The 26,651-nt window shown below is 42.7% G+C and overlaps 1 protein-coding gene and 1 pseudogene across 1 annotated transcript; both read left to right on the top strand.

The window, feature by feature from the left end:
* The first annotated feature begins 7,326 nt into the window (after nucleotides 1-7,326).
* LOC139354646 (uncharacterized) lies at nucleotides 7,327-12,055 on the top strand (annotated as a pseudogene).
* An 11,165-nt stretch (nucleotides 12,056-23,220) lies between these two features.
* LOC139354651 (uncharacterized) lies at nucleotides 23,221-25,214 on the top strand. Its single transcript, XM_070998897.1, has 2 exons — nucleotides 23,221-23,735; nucleotides 25,079-25,214. Exons 1-2 carry the CDS (start codon nucleotides 23,221-23,223, stop codon nucleotides 25,212-25,214), a joined length of 651 nt encoding a protein of 216 aa, XP_070854998.1.
* Nucleotides 25,215-26,651: the final 1,437 nt, after the last annotated feature.

The following is a 26,651-nucleotide window of genomic DNA, read 5'->3' as shown; positions in this document are numbered from 1 at the left end:
GCAGATGAAAAGTTTGCTAATACACTCGGAACTTTGGTCAGTTGTGTGCGGTCGTGAAATTAAAAACGAAAGTGGAACAGTAGAACAACAGACAAACTTTGATATAAAAGATGAAAAGGCCCTCGCGAGTATTTTGTTGTGTATTAAGCCGTCGCAGATTAACTATGTTAAACACTGCACATCATCAATGGAAGCTTGGAAAAAGCTGGCTAGTGTTCACATGCCTTCTGGACCGGCCCGTAGAATACAGTTATTCAAACAATTGCTGTACATGAAGATGTCAGAGACAGACAGTATCACAGTGCATTTGAGTAATTTTAGTGACGTAATTGAAAAACTACAAGAAATTGATCAAACAGTGCCAGATTAAATGCTTGTAATAATTTTGTTGTCAAGTCTATGTGATTTGTACGAAAACTTCGTAGTCGCCATTGAAACGCGTGATTCTTTGCCTTCCTTGAGTTCTCTAAAAAATAAAATTACTGGAAGAGGGAGAACGACGAAAAGTGAGTGACAAAACGGCCGTTGGAATGGAGCAGAAGATGTACGCGTCGCGCGCCGAAAAAGGAAGAGACAAGTATAAGAAAGACATGAGAAATGTGGAATGCTGGAACTGCGGTCGTCATGGACATGTTTCGGCAAAGTGCAACTCAAAAGAGAAACTCGCAAGATCGGAAAAAGACAACAATAAAGAGAAGAAACGCGAAGAGAACAAAAAGTCTTACTCAGTTTTCGCTGCAGCAGCAGGTCAAGTAGGACTAACGAAAAATATTTGGTGCGTGGACAGTGGGGCAACAGCCCATTTATGTGCAAACAAATCATTATTTGTTTCAATCCGTGAACATAAAGAAAAAATAATACTAGTTGGAGAAAATTACATTGAAGGTGAAGGCATTGGAACAGTGAAACTATACTGGCAAGAGAACATTATTAAATTGGTTCATGTGTTGTTTGTAAAAAATCTTTAGTGTAACTTTATTTCCGTGTCAAAAGCAACGAACAACGGGTTCGAAATATGTTTTTCGAAAAATAATGCAAGCGTCAAAAATAAGAATGGTGAAACTGTGTTGAAGCAAACAAAAAGAATGACTTGTTTATTGTCGAAAATGAAAAGAAAATGGCTTTTGCTGCAAACGGGAAAATAAACCAAGTAATAACGTGGCACAACAGATTCGGACATTTGAATTTTCAAAGTTTAAAAACCATGATTCGAAAAGAATTAGTGTATGGTCTGGATGGAGTTACCGGTGACATAAATGACTTTGTTTGCAAGACGTGTGCGAAAAGCAAGATTTGCGTAAAACAGTTCCCAAAAATGTCGGAAAATCGTTCGAGTAAAGTGTTGGGTCTGATTCATACGGACGTATGCGGTCCTATGAGTACTGTTTCTAAAGCAGGAGCGCGATATTTTGCTACATTTATCGACGACAAGACGCGTTACGTATCGGTGTATATGCTAAAAACAAAAGATCAAGTTTTCGACAAATTCAAAGAATTTAAATTGTTGTCTGAGAACCAAACTGGACAGCAGATTAAAGCCATACGGAGCGACAATGGTAGAGAGTACATCAATGGTGCGTTTGAAAATTTTTTGATAAGCCATGGGATTAAGAGGCAGCTTACCGTTCCCCATACTCCGCAGCAAAACGGTGTTGCTGAGCGTGCCAATAGGACGCTAGTGCTGATAAATCACTGTGGGGGGAAGCGATAATGACAGCGATGTACTTGAGAAACAGATCTGAAACGTCTACATTACCAGATATGACTCCGTACGAAGCATGGTTTGGGAAAAAACCCGGAGTGTCCCACCTGAAAGTTTTTGGTACAAAAGCCGTAGTTCTAGACAAGACAAGGAAAGGAAAATTTTCTCAGAAAGGGATAGAGCATATCTTGGTAGGTTACTCAGAAACTGCCAAAGCATATAGGCTCTTCAATCCTGATACGCAAACTATCAAGGAAGCCAGGGATGTTGTGTTCCTTGAGCACGATATGATGAAAAACGAGGATGTATCGTCCGTAGAGTTGACAGAGAACTCAAACATATTAAATATGCAGACAAATGGTGAGCAAGATAAAAACAACGAAGATCCAGAAAGGGATGAACAGTCAGAGGCTAATGATGATGAAGACAAGTTAGTTGAGAACGTCAATCGAGTCCAGAGAGGCCCAGGGAGGCCGAAGTTAATCCGTACGGGAAAGCCAGGACGACCACGTAAGGCATACAATAAGCTAAACGCTATTGGAGTTGCCAACATCCAAGTGCCGAGCGGAGTCAAGGAGGCGCTGAGCATGGAACATGCAGAAGAATGGAAGGCTGCGATGCAGAAGGAGTATTCTCAACTACAGTCCAGCAAGACATGGAGTCTTGTTGATCTTTTTGCTGGCGAAAGGACTGTTGGGAGCAAATGGGTCTTTGCCATCAAGGGTAACCAGTATGGCTACGTGGAACGATTCAAGGCTCGCTTAGTCGCAAAAGGTTGTGGACAGGAGTACGGAGTGAATTACACAGAAACATTTTCCCCCGTGGCACGGTCTTCCATCCGATTGGTGATTGCACTGGCTGTCGAAAATAAAATATTTGAGCACCAAATGGACGTCTCAGCTGCGTATCTCAACAGTGATCTACAAGATGTAGTATACATGCGGCAGCCTCAGGGATTCGTGGACACTGCGTATCCAAAGCGGGTGCTAAGGTTGCACAAGTCGTTGTACGGTCTGAAGCAGAGTGGACGGGAATGGAAATAGAAATTGGATAGTACTCTTCAGCATATTGGTTTTGTCCAGTGCCCTAGGGAGCCATGCATTTACACCAAGAAAATTGGCGGAAATCTTAACATTATTGTTGTATATGTTGATGATCTAATTACAAGGTGAGTTCTAAGGTAAACAGGACTTTTTTAATCTAGCGCCCTCTAGTGGCGCCATCTATATGTCAACTTGTGCGTTAGAATCTGCTATCGCTTATCGACTTCCAGTAAAAATTTCATGACATTTCATCTATTGGAAGTGAGGTTATTGCGTTTAAAGTGTCAGTATGTTTTTGTCTTCGGTGCGAAAATGAGCTTCGAACAAAGAGCCAACATAAAATTTTGTTTTAAAATTGGTAAAACTTTTACCGAAACGTTTCAATTGATGAAACAAGTTTATGGCGATGATTGCCTATCCCGTAGCAGAGAGCACGAGTGGTTTCAACGTTTTCAAAGTGGTCGTGAGGACATAAATGACGATGAACATGTGGGCCAACCAAAATCCGTGATCACCGAAAATTCCATCGAAACCGTGTGTGAATTCATAAAAAATCAGCCGAAATCATCATTGAAATTCATGGAAATTGAATTGAACATCTCCAAAACATCGATTTATCGCATTTTGACCGAACATTTGGGCTTACAAAAGGTGTGTGCACGGTTTGTTCCGCACAAATTGACTGCCGTCCAAAAATTGCTCAGAATTTAACATTCGAAGGACATCTTTAAAGAGGCAAAAAAAGATCCAAACTTCCTTTACAAGATTGTGACTGGTGACGAAACATGGTGTTTTCAATATGATCCCGGAACGAAACGCCAGAATGCTGAACAGAAGGCGCCGGACGAGCCGAAACCCAAAAAATCGCGCCTGGTGAAGTCAAAAGTGAAGACAATGCTGATTCGTTTTTATGATTCCAAGGGTATTGTCCACAAAGAATTTGTTCCACCCGGCCAAAACGTTAATGCGGTATTCTACCTTGGAGTTTTGAAGCGCTTGGTGCGCCGTATTCGACGTGCTCGGCCCGAATATTGCGAAGATGGAAGTTGGCGTTTGTTGCACGATAATGCGCCGTCTCATCTCAGACTATTTGGAATAAAACAAATTGATTTTGCCGAAAAAACTATTTGTTCTGTCTTTTTTTTAAAAGTCCTGTTTACTTTGGAACTCACTTTGTATTTCTTGTTCCAGAAAAGAAGACCTTGTCAACATTAAACTTCAAATCATACAGGAATTTGATGTAGTAGATAGCGGAGAGCTGAACCATTTCCTGGGCATGGAAATCGAACGAAATGGAGAGACGATTAGTCATAAGCAGTATATCGACGGGCTGTTACGAGTATGGCATGGAAGACTGTAAGTCGAATGCCACACCTTTAGAGGTTGTTTATCTGAGCCTGTGTACTGTGGATGACTGCCCAAGAGCTAACCAAAAGCAGTATCAATCACTTATTGGATCATTGCTGTACTTAGCCATGACCACAAGACCAGACATTGTACATTCCGTGGCAAAGTTGGCACAGAGGTGCAGTGACCCCCATAAGGAACATGAGGTGGCTGCTAAGAGAGTCCTTCGCTACCTAAAAGGAACTTCGGGCTTGCAGTTGCATTATGCTCGATCTGGTATGCCTGTTCACTGCTATGTCGATGCAGATTGGGCAGGAGACAGCATTGACCGCAAATCATTCAGCGGTTGGGCGTTCTTCATGGCTGGAGCAGCTTTTTCGTGGGAGTCAAAGAAACAGAGCATCATAGCACTCAGTAGCACAGAGGCAGAGTATGTAGCGCTTTCAACATCAGCTAATAATAATATCTGAAAAGGGGTTTTAAGACGGCGTCAACATAGATGATCTACAGTGACAATCAGAGCGCTAAATGTCTAGCTAAGAATGCTATTTTTCATGCAAGAAGTAAATATATAAATATTAAGTATCACTATATAAGAGATTTATATAAGAAAGAAATCAATGATAATGAATATGTACCAACCGAAAATATGATTTCAGATGTGTTAACTAAGAACTTAAGGGGTTATATACCTTTTTTTTCAAAAAAACGAAAATTTTTTTTTTTGCTGAATCCTAAAGTATAACATTTTCCCAAATTTTCATAGAGATCCGACTAATAGTTCTACGATGACTTGTAAGTTTGTCTGCTCGACTTCAATAGTTGCATATACTCAACGTAAAACTTTGAATGCGATTATCTCAAAGTCGTGTTTTTCCAAAAGTGCCTTTGCTGTGACCGCGATTGCACAAGAACTATTTGATCGATCTTATTCATTTTTTTTTTTAATTATTCGTAATGATTGTGCCGAGTTCGTGAACGATTTAGTTTTTATGCGCCAATTTTGATTTTGCAGATCAGAATTTTTTAATAAAATTATTAGAACTCGAAAAATCAACTTTTTAGAAAAATCGTTAATGTATGCAGAAAAAACGAAATATTCTTGAAAATAATCGTTCACGAACTGGAAATAATACTGTCCGGCGAATCTGGACTGGCCCCGCTATCCAGCTGCACCAGCGGCACCGCTCTACCGCTCTCCCGCTCTCTCGCGCTCCCGCTCTCCTGCGCTGTTCCTAGCTCCCTCCATGAAGTTTCCGCTGCGCTTTGGAGCGCAGAGGGGAGCTTAGACTAAGTTAGTTTGATTTCTAGAGTTCACCTGAATAAACCGCGGTCGTACCCCCGCCTACTTTCGAAGTTCACTTTTTCTCGAGTTCTTATTTTTCGATCAAGGGGCAAACGCGTTCGAGTGGTTTCTGCCCTACAGCTTCCGCAGCACCAGCAGCAAACGCACCAGCAGCAAGCCAGCGAAGCAGCCCGCCGACGCCGCCAGTTTTCCCGCCGTCGCCTCCCACGCCATTCCACCAGCGCCACCACGGTACCCCGCTACCCCTCGGCGTACATTTTGGTCCTTCGAGCCGGATAAGATAAGTAAAGCTTTTCGTCTTATTAATTGCCGGTCTGCAGTCAGCCACTCGAAAATATAATTCGTTTGACTTTCTGTACGATTAATTTTACAATTAAAAATTACTTCGCCATTTTTTTCTTCGATTTTCCTTTTGCTACGTGCGGCCATATTGCCAATTTTTTCCGACTCCTTTTTTTAATTGCATTTGGCCGCTCATCCATACTTACATACACATATACAAAATCGAGAAAAAATTCCAAGCTTAGAAAAAATATTGTGCAAATATAAGCCAAGCATACAGTGAGAATTATTAAATTTCTAGTGTTCTGCCAATTCAGGCCCCCAAAACTTTTCAAGATTTTTCTCACTGTATATCCGCAGCCGCTAAAATACTTGCACATATTTTTTCGTTTTTCCAAATACAGTCAACACACAATAAATCGAAAACTTCCACAACAACACATACCCCGCCGGCAATAATTATTTAATAAATTTAAAACCGGCGAAAATTACATACATGCAAATATCTACATACATACAAATATCTACATACATATAAATATCTACATCCATACAAATATCTACATACATACAAATATCTACATATATACAAATATCTACATCCATACAAATATCTACATACATACAAATATCTACATATATACAAATATCTACATACATATAAATATCTACATCCATACAAATATCTACATACAGTCACATATAATTTTTAACTCCACCATCCCGTTCCGACTAATAAATGTTTTCCGTCGGCCATCTTGTCAAAAATAATAAAATAAAAAATTACACCAACCAAAGTGAAAATTTTTTGGTCATTGTGTTTTATTTACCATCAAACTTTTTAGTATTTTTTTCGGTATTTGGTATTTACTCCGTAAAATTTATTTTATTTAAACGAGAAAAATACTAGCACTCCACCGCATGCAGAGCATCTTCCGTCAACCAATTTTTTTGGTATATTTTTAGTATTTTTCCCTCGGAATATTAAATCAAATTAAAGCAACACTCCAATATTAAATAATCAACCGATCGCATCCTCCGGCCAACAACTTATTGGCATAACTTGGTATTTTTTCTTCATTCAGAAGTTTAAATAAAGGCGAAATATTAGAATTACTTCACCGGGGACTACAGATTAACACATATTTGGTATTTTTGCCCCTCAATTTATTTCAAACGCAAAAAATACCAGCACTAAAAAAAAACAAATACATACCAAACTTGATCCCAATTACAATATACATATACCAAAAAGGTTAAATATTATAGTAATATTTCTCCACGGGTGATATACGAACTCCTCACTCACCGTTCCTAATCCGTATTATTGGGTTTAATTCCGCAAAGTAACCAGGTCAGTACTTGCTTCCAATTTCTATTTCTCCGATCCACTACTTTTTTTGTCGACACCTCGTTCCACTGTTCCAGAAGTTGGCCAGGATTCCTATTTATCCGGCATAAATAAAGGCGAGCAGATTCTGACCCAAAAAAAGGTCATTTCTCTTTAAATGTCCGCTGGAAGTGATAACAACAAGTTGTCTATTCCACCTGCCGTAGTCCCAGGCATATCCGTAGATCCGCCCACACCCGAACTAACCGCCAAGACCTCGTCGCCTCGAAAAAGGGTCACCCGTGCAAACGTCAAAATGGCATTAACACCTTCCCAAATCGCTCTAAGCAAATTTACTGAGGTATCAGATCGGCTGAGTGAGTTTGAATCCAGAGCAAACACTCCTTCGCCGATCCCTCCTACTCTGCCCATGCTGAACATCCGCCGCGAAGAAATACGCGCGTTATGGGACCGCATCAAGGCAGAATACGATGAATGCACCGGGTGCATAGCAGAAGCCGGAGACAGTGCAGCTGATAGTTTGCCAGTTCTCAAGGCCAAATACGGCTACTGCTATTTCGTTTACGAGAGATGTGGGGCTCAGATCGCGGATTTGATAGCCCAGGCTCCCCAAGTTCAAGCTGTTCCTACCCAGACTTACATTTCCTCTGGATGTCGGCTGCCTCCGTGCGATACCGAAGTTTTCACCGGAGATTATCTGCAGTGGCCGACCTTTAGGGATTTGTTTACGTCCATTTATACGAACAATCCAAGGCTGACGCCAGTCGAAAAATTGTTTCACCTAAATGCCAAAACAAGCGGCGATGCACACACGATAATGTCGAACTCCCCCCTTACTAACGACGTCTTTCGCTCAGCTTGGGCTAACCTAACTGAGCGTTTCGAAAACAAGCGGTTGTTAGTAAATAGCCAATTAAATATACTTTTCAATGTGCAGTCCGTTAATCAGGAATATGGGTCAGCTATCCGTGAACTTCAACGTACCATCCAGAGTTGCCTTACGGCTTTAGAAATGTCCGGAAATTGGGATTTCCTCTTAGTGTACATGTGCTCCTCCAAACTTCCTAACCTCACGCTATCCTTGTGGGAGCAGTCCCTGCACAATAAGGCAGAGATTCCGACGTGGCAGGAACTGAACGCCTTCCTTACGGAGCGTCACCGGACCTTAGAAGCTGTAGACGACGTACGGCCGTCAGGCTCGAGTCAATCTCTGCCAAAAACATCCGCCCCCACTGCAGCGCCTCGAAGAATAAATTCTTACGAGACAAGGGTAGCACCCAAGCCAAAAGGATGTGACCTTTGTAAGAAGGAAAACCATCCTGTCCGCACATGTGCACGGTTCCTCCAGATGACGGTCGACGAGCGGTCGGCATATATAAAGAGGAAGCAGCTGTGTCTGAACTGCTTGGCACGAGGGCATCAGCTTCGTGATTGTGAAAGCACTCATAGCTGCTTTACGTGCCGCGGCCGCCATCACACCTTACTACACAGAGGCAACTCCTCCCAATCGCCTTCGAATCCCTCCCCAAGACCCAGATCAAGACCAAGTACACCAGTTGCCACCGCTTCCCGGTCCACGGACTCTACAGTCCAAAATTACTTCGCGACGGGGTATAGATCCGTCTTGCTGGGCACCGCCATAATTGACATATGTCACCTGGGGTCGAATTTTAAAGCTCGTGTCTTGATAGATTCAGGATCAGAGGCAACCTTTATTTCTGAGCGGCTGTTCAAACTAATTAAGTTGCCTCACCAGGTAATCCGAGCCCAAGTATCAGGCTTAAACCAGACAGTATCCGCTGAATCCAAAAAGCTCTGTCAGTTTACCATCCGTTCTCCGACCAGGCCTGGCTTGCAAATAAACACGACGGCCTATGTTCTTCCTCAATTAGCTGGAAACCTTCCATCTTGTCCGATTCCGCAACAGTTTCTACGGGATCTTCCCGAACTGTCACTAGCGGATCCAAAGTCCTACGAGAGCGCACAGATAGATATTCTGTTCGGGGCCGACATACTGCCATCCATTCTCCTAAGCGGCACCAAAGAAACCATTTTCGGGTGGATCCTAACAGGTCCCGTTCCTGCTCCAAGGGAAAATCAGATTTCCGTTTTTTCCACACGAATCTCCCACACAGTTGACACGGCCCTGGATAGACTTCTCACCAAACTTTGGGAGGTGGAGGATCTGCCAGTAAAAGTGACAAAATCTTCCGATTTGACATGTGAGGAAAATTTTCTCCGAACGACTATGAGAGAAGATAACGTTGTCCCCAAAACGTAAAATCCGCCCTCGGCCACTCCAGATCCTCCGCGTTGGGGACAGTCAGTCAGGGACAGTCAGCTGAAAGCCAAATACGACTCCGTGATTCAAGAGTATCTCGACCCCAATCACATGAAAGAAGCCCGTCCTACCCATAATTCTGCCAGTTATTACCTTCCGCATCATGCCGTGCTCAAGCCGGAAAGTACAACCACCAAGTTACGTGTGCTTTTCAATGCCTCCAGCCCTTCAGAGAATTGGGTCAGTTTAAATGATATCCTTCATGCTGGCCCAGTCTTACAGTCCGATCTAACTATCCAGATCCTGAAGTGGCTATACTTCCGATACGTCTACAGTGCCGATATCGAGAAAATGTATCGGCAGATATGGGTAGATCCGAAACATTCCCCGTTCCAGCGCATCTTATTCCGCAACAGCGAGGGGCACATTCGAGATTTCGAATTACAGACGGTAACTTTTGGAGTCAATTGCGCGCCATTCCTGGCCATTCGAGTCCTGCAACAGCTGGCAACTGACGTGCAGCTCAGCCATCCAAGAGCGAGCAACGTCATTCGAAATCATATGTATGTAGACGATGTCCTTTCGAAAGCTGACTCCGCCGAGGACGCTAAGTTTATTGTTCGCGAGCTACAAAGTGCTCTAGATTCCGCGGGGTTTCCATTGAGAAAGTGGACCTCCAACAACAATGAAATATTAGCTTATATCCAAAGCGGTCATCTTCTGACAACCGACTTCCTCGAGATTGACACTGAGAGCACTGCCAAAACTCTCGGCGTACGATGGAAGGCGACGTCCGATGAGTTCTTTTTAGTCCCACCAGATTTAGCAACGGAAATCTCCCACACGAAACGCCAAGTCCTTTTCCAAATTGCCAAGCTGTTTGATCCAGCAGGCTGGCTCGCTCCATTTGTTGTGTGTGCCAAAATCTTTATGCAAGAGATTTGGCTTCAGGATCTAGGCTGGGACGATAAACTTCCAATTGAGCTGTGCCAAAGGTGGAACAGCTTTCTCCAGAGCTATTCGGTCCTAGACCAGGTCAGAATACCCAGATGGGTTTCCTTCCGTCCAGAGTTCCGCGTAGAGCATCACGGATTCTGTGACGCCTCGCAAAAGGCATACTGTGCTGCGATCTATGTGCGCGTAGAAGTGGGTCACAAGACGATGGTGCACTTGCTCACGGCCAAGACGTGTGTGGCGCCAGTCAAAACGGTGCCCTTCCCAGGCTGGAGTTATCTGGGGCTCTCCTTTTGTCAGAGATGGCCGACGCCATTCTTCCTAATATGCCGAGGCTGACCTCAAAATTCTATTGTTGGACCGATTCCACGATTGTGCTAGCATGGTTAGCCAAACCAGCGTGCCATTGGACAACGTTCGCTGGTGGATACCCCCCTTTGGTGGCATGGACCCACTTGGCTGCAACGTCCACGCGATCATTGGCCCAGCCAGGGAACCGACATGCCGGTGACTGAGATCGAAAAGCGTGCGTTAAAGTCCATGTGGCGTCTATGCCGACAGAAGATTTCCTAGATCGCTTTTCCAATTTAGATAGAGCTTTGCGGGTCCTCGCGTATGTCCATCGATTTGTCCAAAGATGTCGAAGTCGATCGCCGCTTTCCGGGGTCCGTCTAGAGGCCCAGGACGTTACCGCCGCGGAAGAACTCATGACAATTTGCACTCAGCGCAGGTATTTTTCTGAAGAATACCGCTGCTTAAGTCAGAAGCGTCCTGTGCCCGCGGCAAGTTCGATTCTCACCCTGAACCCCTTTCTAGATCAGAAAGGGGTAATCAGGGCATGCGGCCGCGTAACGACCTCCGACAGTTTGCGGTATGATGAACGACATCCGATAATCCTGCCGTACGAATGTGCACTCTCGCGGCTTCTGGTAAAATTCACGCATCTCATTACGTTACATGGTGGTAACCAGTTAATGGTGCGTCTCACTCGGTCCAGATACTGGGTTCCGAGAGTAAAGAACTTGGTGAAGGCAGTGGTTAACTCCTGCAAGGTCTGCGTTATCCACAAAAAGAGATTGCAAGTCCAGATGATGGGAAGTTTTCCGAAAGAGCGAGTGCCTTTTTCCCGTCCGTTCACGTACACAGGGATGGACTACGCCGGCCCGTTTGACATAAAAAATTATACCGGAAGAGCTTGTCTCATTACGAAAGGGTATGTGGTGGTTTTCGTTTGTTTTTCTACAAAAGCCATCCATCTAGAGCCTACATCCGACTAAACGACTGAAAAGTTTCTTGCCGCTTTCGCTCGTTTCGTCTCTAGAAGAGGGTGTCCTCGCCAAGTCCAGTCCGACAATGGAAACCCTTCGTCAGCGCCTCCACCGTGCTTTCCCAAGACTTCCTGCAAGCCGTTAAGGAGTCTGTGACCGATGCGTATAGTCATCAGCACCTCACCTGGCAATTCATTCCTCCTGGGGCACCCCATATGGGAGGCCTATGGGAAGCTGGTGTCAAGAGCTTCAAGACTTTGTTTTACAAGTCCACCGCTACGCGGAAGTACACCTTTGAAGAGCTGTCCACCTTCCTAGCGAGAATCGAAGCTTGTCTGAATTCCAGACCGCTATCTCCCATGTCCGAGGATCCAACTGATCTCTTAGCGTTGACACCAGGGCACTTTCTTGTTGGTGGACCTCTTCTATCCATAGTGGAACCTGAAGTAAAGGGCGAATCCAAGTCCATTCTGAACCGGTGGCAGCACTTAAAGTCTCTCCATCAACAATTCCGCACTCGATAGAAGGATGAGTACCTTAAGGAGCTCCACAAGCGCAACAAGTGGCAAGTCCCCACAGAAAATCATTAAGGATGACAATTTGCCCTCCAATGAGTGGCGACTCGGAAGAATAGACTCCGTTTTTCCGGGAGCCGATGGTAATGTCCGCGTAGTCGACATTCGTACGACACGCGGCATTGTCAAACGTCCAGTGACCAAGGTGGTTCTTCTTCCAAGAGAGCCGCCCAAAACTACCTCGTAGCGAGCCGCGTTTCTTACACACCTTAGTCCGTAGCCATTATCCACGTTAGTGTTAATCAGCCCTGTTTGTTTTTTCTTATCCACACTCTAAACAGGAAAATGGCTCCCCGTCCACGTTGCGCTCAGGCTCTGGATAGCAGACGTACTCGAGGTACTCAGTCCTACCGATGCCGAGTCTGCCGCGGAATCCATCCTCTTCGGAAGTGTCAGAGGTTCCTAAAGCTGAGCGCAGAGAAGCGGCTGCGGGCAGTTCTTATTAACAAGTACTGCGCGAACTGTCTCGCACACGAGCACTCCACTGGGAGCTGTCGTAGCGGTGACCGGTGCAGAACGTGCAACCGGAATCATCACACGCTGCTGCACATGCACGACCTTGTTTCCCGGAAAAAGTCCGGCTCCAAGCAAAAGTCCCGCTCCAAGCAACAGCCCGCTTCTCCGCAGCGTTCGCGCCGGCAAGATCCGCCAACTCGCCAAACGCCTGCTCCTCCACCGCGCTCAGCATCCTCGACACCAGCTCCGTCGCTCGCCGCACTTCTCCAGCGTCATAGCGCTAATGTCCTCCCGACTGCTGTGGTGATCGTCGAGACCGGAGAGAAGAAGTTCGACACCGCCGCACTCATCGATCCGTGCACCCCGACAAGCTCCATCGATGCATCCCTGGCCGCCGCGATGCGTTTGCCGACAACGAACGTGGGCGATGAGAGCATATGCACGGCGACGATTCGTCCGAAGGTCGACGAGGCCATCAAGCTGGAGGTGGTCCTCAAGATCGAGCCGAACGTGCGCATCCGCACCCCCATCCGTGCGCTCAGTGAGAGCTTCGTCCAGAAATTTAAGGAGCTTCCGCTCGCGGATGAGCGTTTCCACCGGCCAGCCACTATTTCACTGATCCTGAGCGCGGACGTCTACCCGAAGGTGATACAGCCGGGCTTCCACATGGTCGACGAGGGACTGCCAGTAGCCCAGAAGACGGTGTTCGGGTGGATCCTATCCGGCGCCTGTACGCAGGCTTGAGGCGTAGGCGACTGGCCGAAGTTCCGTCTCCTTTATTTTTTTGCAACGCTAGCGATTGCAAGGGGGGCGGAATGTTCAGGCCCACTATCCGGCGTATCTGGACCGGCCCCGCTATCCAGCTGCACCGCTCTACCGCTCTCCCGCTCTCTCGCGTTCCCGCTCTCCTGCGCTGTTCCTAGCTCCCTCCATGAAGTCTCCGCCGCTGTCGTACCTCCGCCTATTTTACCAGTTAACTTTTTTTCGAGTACTTCTTTTCGATCAAGGGGCAATACGCGTTTCGAGTGGTTTCTTCCCTACAGCTTCCGCAGCACCAGCAGCAAGCCGCCGAAGCCCAGCGCAGCAGCCCGCCGACGCCGCCATTTTCCCGCCGTCGCCTCCCACGCCATTCCATCAGCGCCACCACGGTACCCCGCTACCCCCCGGCGTACATTTTGATCTATTCGAGCCGATAAGATAAGTAAAGCTTTTCGTCTTATTAATTTCCGGTCTGCAGTCAGCCACTCGAAAATATAATTCGTTTGACTTTCTGTACGATTTGTCCAAAATCTTAGTCCGATTAAATCTGACAACGGCAATTAATAAATTACTTCGCCATTTTTTTCTTCGATTTTCCTTTTGCTACGTGCGGCCATATTGCCAATTTTTTCCGACTCCTTTTTTTAATTGCATTTGGCCGCTCATCTATACTTACATACACATATACAAAATCGAGAAAAAATTCCAAGCTTAGAAAAAATATTGTGCAAATATAAGCCAAGCATACAGTGAGAATTATTAAATTTCTAGTGTTCTGCCAATTCAGGCCCCCAAAACTTTTCAAGATTTTTCTCACTGTATATCCGCAGCCGCTAAAATACTTGCACATATTTTTTCGTTTTTCCAAATACAGTCCACACACAATAAATCGAAAACTTCCACAACAACACATACCCCGCCGGCAATAATTATTTAATAAATTTAAAACCGGCGAAAATTACATACATGCAAATATCTACATACATACAAATATCTACATACATATAAATATCTACATCCATACAAATATCTACATACATACAAATATCTACATATATACAAATATCTACATCCATACAAATATCTACATACATACAAATATCTACATATATACAAATATCTACATACATATAAATATCTACATCCATACAAATATCTACATACAGTCACATATAATTTTTAACTCCACCATCCCGTTCCGACTAATTAATGTTTTCCGTCGGCCATCTTGTCAAAAATAATAAAATAAAAAATTACACAAACCAAAGTGAAAATTTTTTGGTCATTGTGTTTTATTTACCATCAAACTTTTTAGTATTTCTTTCGGTATTTGGTATTTACTCCGTAAAATTTATTTTATTTAAACGAGAAAAATACTAGCACTCCACCGCATGCAGAGCATCTTCCGTCAACCAATTTTTTTGGTATATTTTTAGTATTTTTCCCTCGGAATATTAAATCAAATTAAAGCAACACTCCAATATTAAATAATCAACCGATCGCATCCTCCGGCCAACAACTTATTGGCATAACTTGGTATTTTTTCTTCATTCAGAAGTTTAAATAAAGGCGAAATATTAGAATTACTTCACCGGGGACTACAGATTAACACATATTTGGTATTTTTGCCCCTCAATTTATTTCAAACGCAAAAAATACCAGCACTAAAAAAAAACAAATATATACCAAACTTGATCCCAATTACAATATACATATACCAAAAAGGTTAAATATTATAGTATTATTTCTCCACGGGTGATATACGAACTCCTCACTCACCGTTCCTAATCCCTATTATTGGGCTTAATTCCGCAAAGTAACCAGGTCAGTACTTGCTTCCAATTTCTATTTCTCCGATCCACTACTTTTTTTGTCGACACCTCGTTCCACTGTTCCAGAAGTTGGCCAGGTTTCCTATTTATCCGGCATACATAAAGGCGAGCAGATTCTGACCCAAAAAAAGGTCATTTAACTTTAAATGTCCGCTGGAAGTGATAACAACAAGTTGTCTATTCCACCTGCCGTAGTCCCAGGCATATCCGTAGATCCGCCCACACCCGAACTAACCGCCAAGACCTCGTCGCCTCGAAAAAGGGTCACCCGTGCAAACGTCAAAATGGCATTAACACCTTCCCAAATCGCTCTAAGCAAATTTACTGAGGTATCAGATCGGCTGAGTGAGTTTGAATCCAGAGCAAACACTCCTTCGCCGATCCCTCCTACTCTGCCCATGCTGAACATCCGCCGCGAAGAAATACGCGCGTTATGGGACCGCATCAAGGCAGAATACGATGAATGCACCGGGTGCATAGCAGAAGCCGGAGACAGTGCAGCTGATAGTTTGCCAGTTCTCAAGGCCAAATACGGCTACTGCTATTTCGTTTACGAGAGATGTGGGGCTCAGATCGCGGATTTGATAGCCCAGGCTCCCCAAGTTCAAGCTGTTCCTACCCAGACTTAAATTTCCTCTGGATGTCGGCTGCCTCCGTGCGATACCGAAGTTTTCACCGGAGATTATCTGCAGTGGCCGACCTTTAGGGATTTGTTTACGTCCATTTATACAAACAATCCAAGGCTGACGCCAGTCGAAAAATTGTTTCACCTAAATGCCAAAACAAGCGGCGATGCACACACGATAATGTCGAACTCCCCCCTTACTAACGACGTCTTTCGCTCAGCTTGGGCTAACCTAACTGAGCGTTTCGAAAACAAGCGGTTGTTAGTAAATAGCCAATTAAATATACTTTTCAATGTGCAGTCCGTTAATCAGGAATATGGGTCAGCTATCCGTGAACTTCAACGTACCATCCAGAGTTGCCTTACGGCTTTAGAAATGTCCGGAAATTGGGATTTCCTCTTAGTGTACATGTGCTCCTCCAAACTTCCTAACCTCACGCTATCCTTGTGGGAGCAGTCCCTGCACAATAAGGCAGAGATTCCGACGTGGCAGGAACTGAACGCCTTCCTTACGGAGCGTCACCGGACCTTAGAAGCTGTAGACGACGTACGGCCGTCAGGCTCGAGTCAATCTCTGCCAAAAACATCCGCCCCCACTGCAGCGCCTCGAAGAATAAATTCTTACGAGACAAGGGTAGCCCCCAAGCCAAAAGGATGTGACCTTTGTGAGAAGGAAAACCATCCTGTCCGCACATGTGCACGGTTCCTCCAGATGACGGTCGACGAGCGGTCGGCATATATAAAGAGGAAGCAGCTGTGTCTGAACTGCTTGGCACGAGGGCATCAGCTTCGTGATTGTGAAAGCACTCATAGCTGCTTTACGTGCCGCGGCCGCCATCACACCTTACTACACAGAGGCAACTCCTCCCAATCGCCTTCGAATCCCTCCCCAAGACCCAGATCAAGACCAAGTACACCAGTTGCCACCGCTTCCCGGTCCACGGACTCTACAGTCCAAAATTACTTCGCGACGGGGTATAGATCCGTCTTGCTGGGCACCGCCATAATTGACATATGTCACCTGGGGTCGAATTTTAAAGCTCGTGTCTTGATAGATTCAGGATCAGAGGCAACCTTTATTTCTGAGCGGCTGTTCAAACTAATTAAGTTGCCTCACCAGGTAATCCGAGCCCAAGTATCAGGCTTAAACCAGACAGTATCCGCTGAATCCAAAAAGCTCTGTCAGTTTACCATCCGTTCTCCGACCAGGCCTGGCTTGCAAATAAACACGACGGCCTATGTTCTTCCTCAATTAGCTGGAAACCTTCCATCTTGTCCGATTCCGCAACAGTTTCTACGGGATCTTCCCGAACTGTCACTAGCGGATCCAAAGTTCTCCGAGAGCGCACAGATAGATATTCTGTTCGGGGCCGACATACTGCCATCCATTCTCCTAAGCGGCACCAAAGAAACCATTTTCGGGTGGATCCTAACAGGTCCCGTTCCTGCTCCAAGGGAAAATCAGATTTCCGTTTACGGCCCTGGATAGACTTCTCACCAAACTTTGGGAGGTGGAGGATCTGCCAGTAAAAGTGACAAAATCTTCCGATTTGACATGTGAGGAAAATTTTCTCCGAACGACTATGAGAGACGATAACGTTGTCCCCAAAACGTAAAATCCGCCCTCGGCCACTCCAGATCCTCCGCGTTGGGGACAGTCAGTCAGGGACAGTCAGCTAAAAGCCAAATACGACTCCGTGATTCAAGAGTATCTCGACCCCAATCACATGAAAGAAGTTTTTACAAAAAAACAAGGAAGAACGCTATAGTCGGGTACCTCGACTATCAGATACCCGTTACTCAGCTAAATAGAGATATGCAAGTAGCAAAGCGAGATTAAAATGCGCCATCTACCGGCGGTATACAGATTTAAGCGTTATGCGCGTTAGAGTGGGCGTGGCAAATTTTGGATTTTTGGATCAATCGATAGGTATTCTCGAGACCAATACATTTCAGTTAAAATTTTGTATCTAGCATAAAAATTGTGGGCGTCACACGTTTTCGCGGTTTGTGGGCGTTAGAGTGGACGTGGCATATTTGCGTAACAAACTTGCGCTGCGTATAAGGCTACGGAATCTAAATCTGAAATCCTAATTCTTTATCTTTGATAGTTTCCAAGATATCCAAGTTCATATTTACGATTTTTTTAAGTTTGTGGGCGGTTTATGGGCGTTAGGGTGGGCGTGGCAAACTTTTTTTTGGTCAATCGATAGGTATTGATGAGAACATTACATTTCAGTTAAAATTTGTATTCTAGCATCAAAACTGTAGAAGCCACAGTTTTGGGCGGTTTTTGGGCGTTAGAGTGGGCGTGGCACTCTACTGAAACAAACTTGCGCTGCGTAAGAAGCTCAGGAATCTGCAAGCCAAATCTCAATAGCCTAGCTCCCATAGTTTCCGAGATCTCAGCGTTCATCCGGACAGACAGACGGACATGGCTAGATCGACTCGGCTAGTGATCCTGATCAAGAATATATATACTTTATGGGGTCGGAAACGCTTCCTTCTGCCTGTTACATACTTTCCGACGAATCTAGTATACCCTTTTACTCTACGAGTAACGGGTATAATAAAATAAAATGTTTAATTCGAGGTTCCAGAACATTATTAAGCTAAGGCAAATTAAAATCCGTGCTATTATAGCCAATATATGAGCTTTGATAGTTGAAATAAAAAACAGTTTCTGTAAAACTGCAAAATTAAAATCAGTACCAAATTATAAAAAAATTAAATAAAATTTTTACCTAGAGGTTTCAGAAAATTATTAACCTATGGCAAATTAAAATCCGTGCTAGATTAGCTGTTGAAAATATTAGTATATGCACCACTCTGTATCTTATTCTTCTTTTGTTTTTTGCACGAAAGTAACGGTGCCTTCTTTTTCTCTCTCTTCCTTAAGTTATTGTTCTGCCTGCGTGCAGCATTTTTCAGTTCAGTATCTTATAAATCGTCAAGCCGAATAGGTTATGGGCCCAGCAAGCTATAAGACTTGCGCGTAATAATCGAAGAGATTAAATATTTAGAGATTCGGTGGTGTTTCAGTACAATGAACAAAATGAGTTCACAATTCTCAATAGAAAAACTGGATAGTGAAAATTATAGTTCATGGACAGTGCAGATTAAAAGTTTGCTAATACACTCGGAACTTTGGTCAGCTGTGTGCAGTCGTTAAATTTAAAACGAAAGTGGAACAGTACAACAAGAGACAAACTTTGATATTAAAGATGAAACGGCCCTCGCGAGTCGCAGATTAACTATGTTAAACACTGCACATCATCAATGGAAGCTTGGAAAAAGCTGGCTAGTGTTCACATGCCTTCTGGACCGGCCCGTAGAATACAGTTATTCAAACAGTTGCTGTACATGAAGATGTCAGAGTCAGACAGTATCACAGTGCATTTGAGTAATTTTAGTGACATAATTGAAAAACTACAAGAAATTGATCAAACAGTGCCTGATGAAATGTTTGTAATAATTTTTATTTGTACGAAAATTGCGTAGTCGCCATTGAAACGCGTGATTCTTTGCATTCCTTGAGTTCTCTGAAAATAAAATTACTGGAAGAGGGAGAACGACGAAAAGTGTGTTACAAAACGGCCGATGGAACGGAGCAGAAGATGTACGCGTCGCGCGCCAAAAAAGGAAGAGACAAGTACACCTATCCCTCGCTTTGCGTCGATTCGTTTTGCGTTTTTTCGAAGTTGCGTCGCTTCTTAATTATAACTAATTTTCATTATGCGTCGTTAGATTTTCGATGTTGCGTTGTTTTGGGATGAAGTCGTTATATATATATGTTAAAAAAAAAAAAGTTCAGCAAACATTGCACCAATTTTTTGAAAGAAAGCCGGCCTACGACAACAGACACTAAAGACTCGTCAGAGAGTGATTAATTCTAATTTTATTTCTCATAATTGAGTATGTAATTGAAGATTTTATTTTGTTTTAAATGAATAAGTTTTTTTTTTTTTATATGTATAATATGTAATAAAATAAAATGTTAATTTAGTTTTTTTTAATGATCTCTTTGCTGAATTTTCCTTTTAAAAAGTAGTATTTTTGTAACCCTGGAACCCATCTTCAAACTTTACATGGTTTGCTATAGAAAATCCTAATTCACTTTGCGTCGTTTCAATTTGCGTCGTATTTTTTTGGAACGTATCCCCGACGCAAAGCGAGGGATAGGTGTATAAGAAAGACATGAGAAATGTGGAATGCTGGAACTGCGGTCGTCATGGACATGTTTCGGCAAAGTGCAACTCAAACGATAAACTCGCAAGATCGTAAAAGACAACAATAAAGAAAAGAAACGAAAAGAGAACAAAAAGTCTTACTCAGTTTTCGCTGCAGCAGCAGGTCAAGTAAGACTAACGGAAAATATTTGGTGCGTGGACAGCGGGGCAACAGCCCATTTATGTGCAAACAAATCATTATTTGTTTCAACCCGTGAACATAAAGAAAAAATAATGCTAGTTGGAGAAAATTACATTGAAGGTGAAGGCATTGGAACAGTGAAACTATACTGGCAAGAGAACATTATTAAATTGGTTCATGTGTTGTTTGTAAAAAATCTTTAGTGTAACTTTATTTCCGTGTCAAAAGCAACGAACAACGGGTTCGAAATATGTTTTTCGAAAAATAATGCAAGCGTCAAAAATAAGAATGGTGAAACTGTGTTGAAGCAAACAAAAAGAATGACTTGTTTATTGTCGAAAATGAAAAGAAAATGGCTTTTGCTGCAAACGGGAAAATAAACCAAGTAATAACGTGGCACAACAGATTCGGACATTTGAATTTTCAAAGTTTAAAAACCATGATTCGAAAAGAATTAGTGTATGGTCTGGATATAGTTACCGGTAACATAAATGACTTTGCTTGCAAGACGTGTGCGAAAAGCAAGATTTGCGTAAAAAAGTTCAAAAAAAAAAACAAAAGATCAAGTTTTCGACAAATTTAAAGAATTTAAAGTGTTGTCTGAGAAGCAAACTGGACAGAACATTAAATCCATACGGAGCGATAATGGTAGAGAATAAATCAATTCCCCATACTCCGCAGCAAAACGGCGTTGCTGAGCGTGCCAATAGGACGCTAGTGGAAATGGCAAGAAGCATGATGGTTCATTCCAGTGCTGATTAATCACTATGGGGAAAGCGATAATGACAGCGATGTACTTGAGAAACAGATCTGAAACGTCTACATTACCAGATATGACTCGGTACGAAGCATGGTTTTGGGAAAAAACCCGGAGTGTCCCACCTGAAAGTTTTTGGTACAAAAGCCGTAGTTCTAGACAAGGCAAGGAAAGGAAAATTTTCTCACAAAGGGATAGAGCATATCTTGGTTGGTTACTCAGAAACTGCCAAAGCAAACTATCAAGGAAGCCAGGGATGTTGTGTTCCTTGAGCACGATATGATGAAAAACAAGGAACTATCGTCCGTAGAGTTGACAGAGAACTCAAACATATTGAATGTGCAGACAAATGGTGAGCAAGATAAAAATAACGAAGATCCAGAAAGGGATGAACAGTCAGAGGCTAATGATGATGAAGACAAGTTAGTTGAGAACGTCAATCGAGTCCAGAGAGGCCCAGGGAGGCCGAAGTTAATCCGTACGGGAAAGCCAGGACGACCACGTAAGGCATACAATAAGCTAAACGCTATTGGAGTTGCCAACATCCAAGTGCCGAGCGGAGTCAAGGAGGCGCTGAGCATGGAACATGCAGAAGAATGGAAGGCTGCGATGCAGAAGGAGTATTCTCAACTACAGTCCAGCAAGACATGGAGTCTTGTTGATCTTTTTGCTGGCGAAAGGACTGTTGGGAGCAAATGGGTCTTTGCCATCAAGGGTGACCAGTATGGCTACGTGGAACGATTCAAGGCTCGCTTAGTCGCAAAAGGTTGTGGACAGGAGTACGGAGTGAATTACACAGAAACATTTTCCCCCGTGGCACGGTCTTCCATCCGATTGGTGATTGCACTGGCTGTCGAAAATAAAATATTTGAGCACCAAATGGACGTCTCAGCTGCGTATCTCAACAGTGATCTACAAGATGTAGTATACATGCGGCAGCCTCAGGGATTCGTGGACACTGCGTATCCAAAGCGGGTGCTAAGGTTGCACAAGTCGTTGTACGGTCTGAAGCAGAGTGGACGGGAATGGAAATAGAAATTGGATAGTACTCTTCAGCATATTGGTTTTGTCCAGTGCCCTAGGGAGCCATGCATTTACACCAAGAAAATTGGCGGAAATCTTAACATTATTGTTGTATATGTTGATGATCTAATTACAAGGTGAGTTCTAAGGTAAACAGGACTTTTTTAATCTAGCGCCCTCTAGTGGCGCCATCTATATGTCAACTTGTGCGTTAGAATCTGCTATCGCTTATCGACTTCCAGTAAAAATTTCATGACATTTCATCTATTGGAAGTGAGGTTATTGCGTTTAAAGTGTCAGTATGTTTTTGTCTTCGGTGCGAAAATGAGCTTCGAACAAAGAGCCAACATAAAATTTTGTTTTAAAATTGGTAAAACTTTTACCGAAACGTTTCAATTGATGAAACAAGTTTATGGCGATGATTGCCTATCCCGTAGCAGAGAGCACGAGTGGTTTCAACGTTTTCAAAGTGGTCGTGAGGACATAAATGACGATGAACATGTGGGCCAACCAAAATCCGTGATCACCGAAAATTCCATCGAAACCGTGTGTGAATTCATAAAAAATCAGCCGAAATCATCATTGAAATTCATGGAAATTGAATTGAACATCTCCAAAACATCGATTTATCGCATTTTGACCGAACATTTGGGCTTACAAAAGGTGTGTGCACGGTTTGTTCCGCACAAATTGACTGCCGTCCAAAAATTGCTCAGAATTTAACATTCGAAGGACATCTTTAAAGAGGCAAAAAAAGATCCAAACTTCCTTTACAAGATTGTGACTGGTGACGAAACATGGTGTTTTCAATATGATCCCGGAACGAAACGCCAGAATGCTGAACAGAAGGCGCCGGACGAGCCGAAACCCAAAAAATCGCGCCTGGTGAAGTCAAAAGTGAAGACAATGCTGATTCGTTTTTATGATTCCAAGGGTATTGTCCACAAAGAATTTGTTCCACCCGGCCAAAACGTTAATGCGGTATTCTACCTTGGAGTTTTGAAGCGCTTGGTGCGCCGTATTCGACGTGCTCGGCCCGAATATTGCGAAGATGGAAGTTGGCGTTTGTTGCACGATAATGCGCCGTCTCATCTCAGACTATTTGGAATAAAACAAATTGATTTTGCCGAAAAAACTATTTGTTCTGTCTTTTTTTTAAAAGTCCTGTTTACTTTTGAACTCACTTTGTATTTCTTGTTCCAGAAAAGAAGACCTTGTCAACATTAAACTTCAAATCACACAGGAATTTGATGTAGTAGATGGCGGAGAGCTGAACCATTTCTTGGGCATGGAAATCGAACGAGATGGAGAGACGGGCAGCGTGACGATTGGTCATAAGCAGTATATCGACGGGCTGTTACGAGAATATGGCATGGAAGACTGTAAGCCGAATGCCACACCTTTAGAGGTTGGTTATCAGAGCCTGTGTACTGTGGATGACTGCCCAAGATCTCACCAAAAGCAGTATCAATCACTTATTGGATCATTGCTGTACTTAGCCATGACCACAAGACCAGACATTGTACATTCCGTGGCAAAGTTGGCACAGAGGTGCAGTGACCCCCATAAGGAACATGAGGTGGCTGCTAAGAGAGTCCTTCGCTACCTAAAAGGAACTTCGGGCTTGCAGTTGCATTATGCTCAATCTGGTATGCCTGTTCACTGCTATGTCGATGCAGATTGGGCAGGAGACAGCATTGACCGCAAATCATTCAGCGGTTGGGCGTTCTTCATGGCTGGAGCAGCATTTTCGTGGGAGTCAAAGAAGCAGAGCATCATAGCACTCAGTAGCACGGAGGCAGAGTATGTAGCGCTTTCAAAATCAGCTAAGGAGGCTGCTTACGTCCAGAAAATAATATCTGAAATGGGTTTTAAGACGGCGTCAACATTGATGATCTACAGTGACAATCAGAGCGCTCAATGTCTAGCTAAGAATGCTACTTTTCATGCAAGAAGTAAACATATAGATATTAAGTATCACTATATAAGAGATTTATATAAGAAGAAAATCATTGATATTGAATATGTACCAACCGAAGATATGATTTCAGATGTGTTAACTAAGAATTTAAGTAAAGTTAAGCACATAAAATGTATAAGTTCGCTAGGGTTAAACTGAAAAAGAGCACATCTAAAATATACCGCGGTGAGAAGGAGTGTTGAAAATATTAGTATATGCACCACTGTATATCTTATTCTTCTTTGGTTTTTTGCACGAAAGTAACGGTGCGTTCTTTTTCCTTCTCTTCCTTAAGTTATCGTTCTGCCTGCGTGCAGCATTTTTAAGTTCAGTCTCTAATAAATCGTCAAACTCAATAGGGGTATATTTCTTTCAATTATTTTAAAAATACGAAATAACAAAAGAAAACCAAAGAACTAAGGACCATAAAATAAGGGAATTTAACTTAATTATGAAATAATACACAAAAATAATATTGGGAATTATTTTTTTTTCATAAAATAAAACATAGAAACAAAATAAAAAATCCAAAATACGTAAAAAAACCAAATTTTAAAACAAATGGGAAGAAAATAATATATTTTAGTTTTCTTCAGAGCTTTAGAGTTGTTCCAAATTGGCTTCCTCGTTATATTTTTTGATCCGCAAATGTGAATGTTGGTGAATGGGCGACATTGCTTTGCTAAAGCTAACGCTTCGACATATGACGCATTTTTTAAAGCTAAATTGTCTTTATTCGAAATTGTATGGGCAACATGTAATATAATATATTTTGCCTTTAGCTCCTACAATTTTCCTTTACGCCCCTAAATTAAATCCTTAAAGGCTGAATGTTAAGGCAATAATGTCTTTTTATATTATATAATTTACTAATTGGAAAAATATAATTACATATTACGCGTTCTGCGTCCCCATAAATATTTTCTATAATGACATATTGCGTTTCCCAATATTGATCGAATTTTATTTTTCTCATTGTGAATAAAAAATGTTGAGCAGCGTGATCTTTCTCTGTCGACGGCTGTTGCATCTGTCATCAATTCAAGATCATAGAAATGTATTGTATTCACGATCTCGTATTGGCAGACCGCCGATTGAAGAAACGCGAGATAACTGACAGGTGACAGCTAGGCATGTAAAAAGACCGCGTGGGTAATATCCTGCATGAAATTTTGGGCATGAGAAGGCTGTCGGCGCGATGGGTGCCGCGAAACAGTAAAATTCACCCGGCGAAGAAGGCAAAGACTGTCCCATCGGCCGGAAAGGTGATGGCCACCGTTTTTTGGGATTCACAAGGTGTGATCTACATCGACTACCTGTAGAAGGGCAAAACGGTCACAGGGCTCCACTATGCCGAATTATTGCGCCGATTCGCCGCCGAATTGCAGAACATACGGCCGCATTTGGCGAACAAAAAAGTGCTCTTCCATCATGACAACGCACCGGCTCACACTTCCGCTCTTGCCAAGGCCAAACTGGTCGAATTGGGCTACGAATTGGGCCACCATATTCTCCAGATTTGGCCCCGTGTGACTTCTTTTTGTTTCCAAACTTGAAAAATTCACTCGCTGGACAGAAATTTGACTCGAATGAGGAGGTCGTCACCGCCACAGAGGCCAAGTGTATCGAGCTAAAAAGAGATTATGTTGAGAAATAAATCGCCACTTTTCAAAAATTTTCTTTTTTTTTTGGAGGCTAAGTACTTATCGGACCACCCTCGTTGCAAACACATTGAAAATCACAGTGTAAGTGTTTACTTCACATCGAAAGTCGACTAGTGTTCATTCTTAACAAAAGACCTTAACAGCTCGTAGAAGTTAAGAACAGCTAAAAACCAGCTAATAACAATTAGTAAGCATCAAGTAAACAGATACTAAACAGCTAGTTACCAGCTAATAACATCTAGTAAACATTTTGTATACACCTAATAACATAAAGTAACAGCTAATAACAACAAGTAATCAACAAGTAAATATAATAACCATCTAATAATAGCTCATAACAGTTAATAACAGCTAGAAATCAAAGTCCAAGCAGATCAACCCCCCATAATGAATCACGAAAACCAGGTGAGTATTGTAACTAAAGAGTTTATTTAAATTATTCAAAATCTTAGACAATGATGCCTAACTCATACAAATAGAGTACAAATAGAATAGAACTAGAAAACTAGAACTAGAAAAATAGTTGGCAACTTTGGTTTTTTGCACGAAAGTAACGGTGCGTTCTTTTTCCTTCTCTTCCTTAAGTTATCGTTCTGCCTGCGTGCAGCATTTTTAAGTTCAGTCTCTAATAAATCGTCAAACTCAATAGGGGTATATTTCTTTCAATTATTTTAAAAATACGAAATAACAAAAGAAAACCAAAGAACTAAGGACCATAAAATAAGGGAATTTAACTTAATTATGAAATAATACACAAAAATAATATTGGGAATTATTTTTTTTTCATAAAATAAAACATAGAAACAAAATAAAAAATCCAAAATACGTAAAAAAACCAAATTTTAAAACAAATGGGAAGAAAATAATATATTTTAGTTTTCTTCAGAGCTTTAGAGTTGTTCCAAATTGGCTTCCTCGTTATATTTTTTGATCCGCAAATGTGAATGTTGGTGAATGGGCGACATTGCTTTGCTAAAGCTAACGCTTCGACATATGACGCATTTTTTAAAGCTAAATTGTCTTTATTCGAAATTGTATGGGCAACATGTAATATAATATATTTTGCCTTTAGCTCCTACAATTTTCCTTTACGCC

Source organism: Drosophila suzukii, unplaced genomic scaffold (genome assembly GCF_043229965.1).
Source record: "Drosophila suzukii unplaced genomic scaffold, CBGP_Dsuzu_IsoJpt1.0 scf_12, whole genome shotgun sequence".
NCBI classification, from domain to species: Eukaryota; Metazoa; Arthropoda; class Insecta; order Diptera; family Drosophilidae; genus Drosophila; species Drosophila suzukii.
Note: the sequence above shows the minus strand (reverse complement) of the source record. Positions and strands in the feature narration are given on the sequence as shown.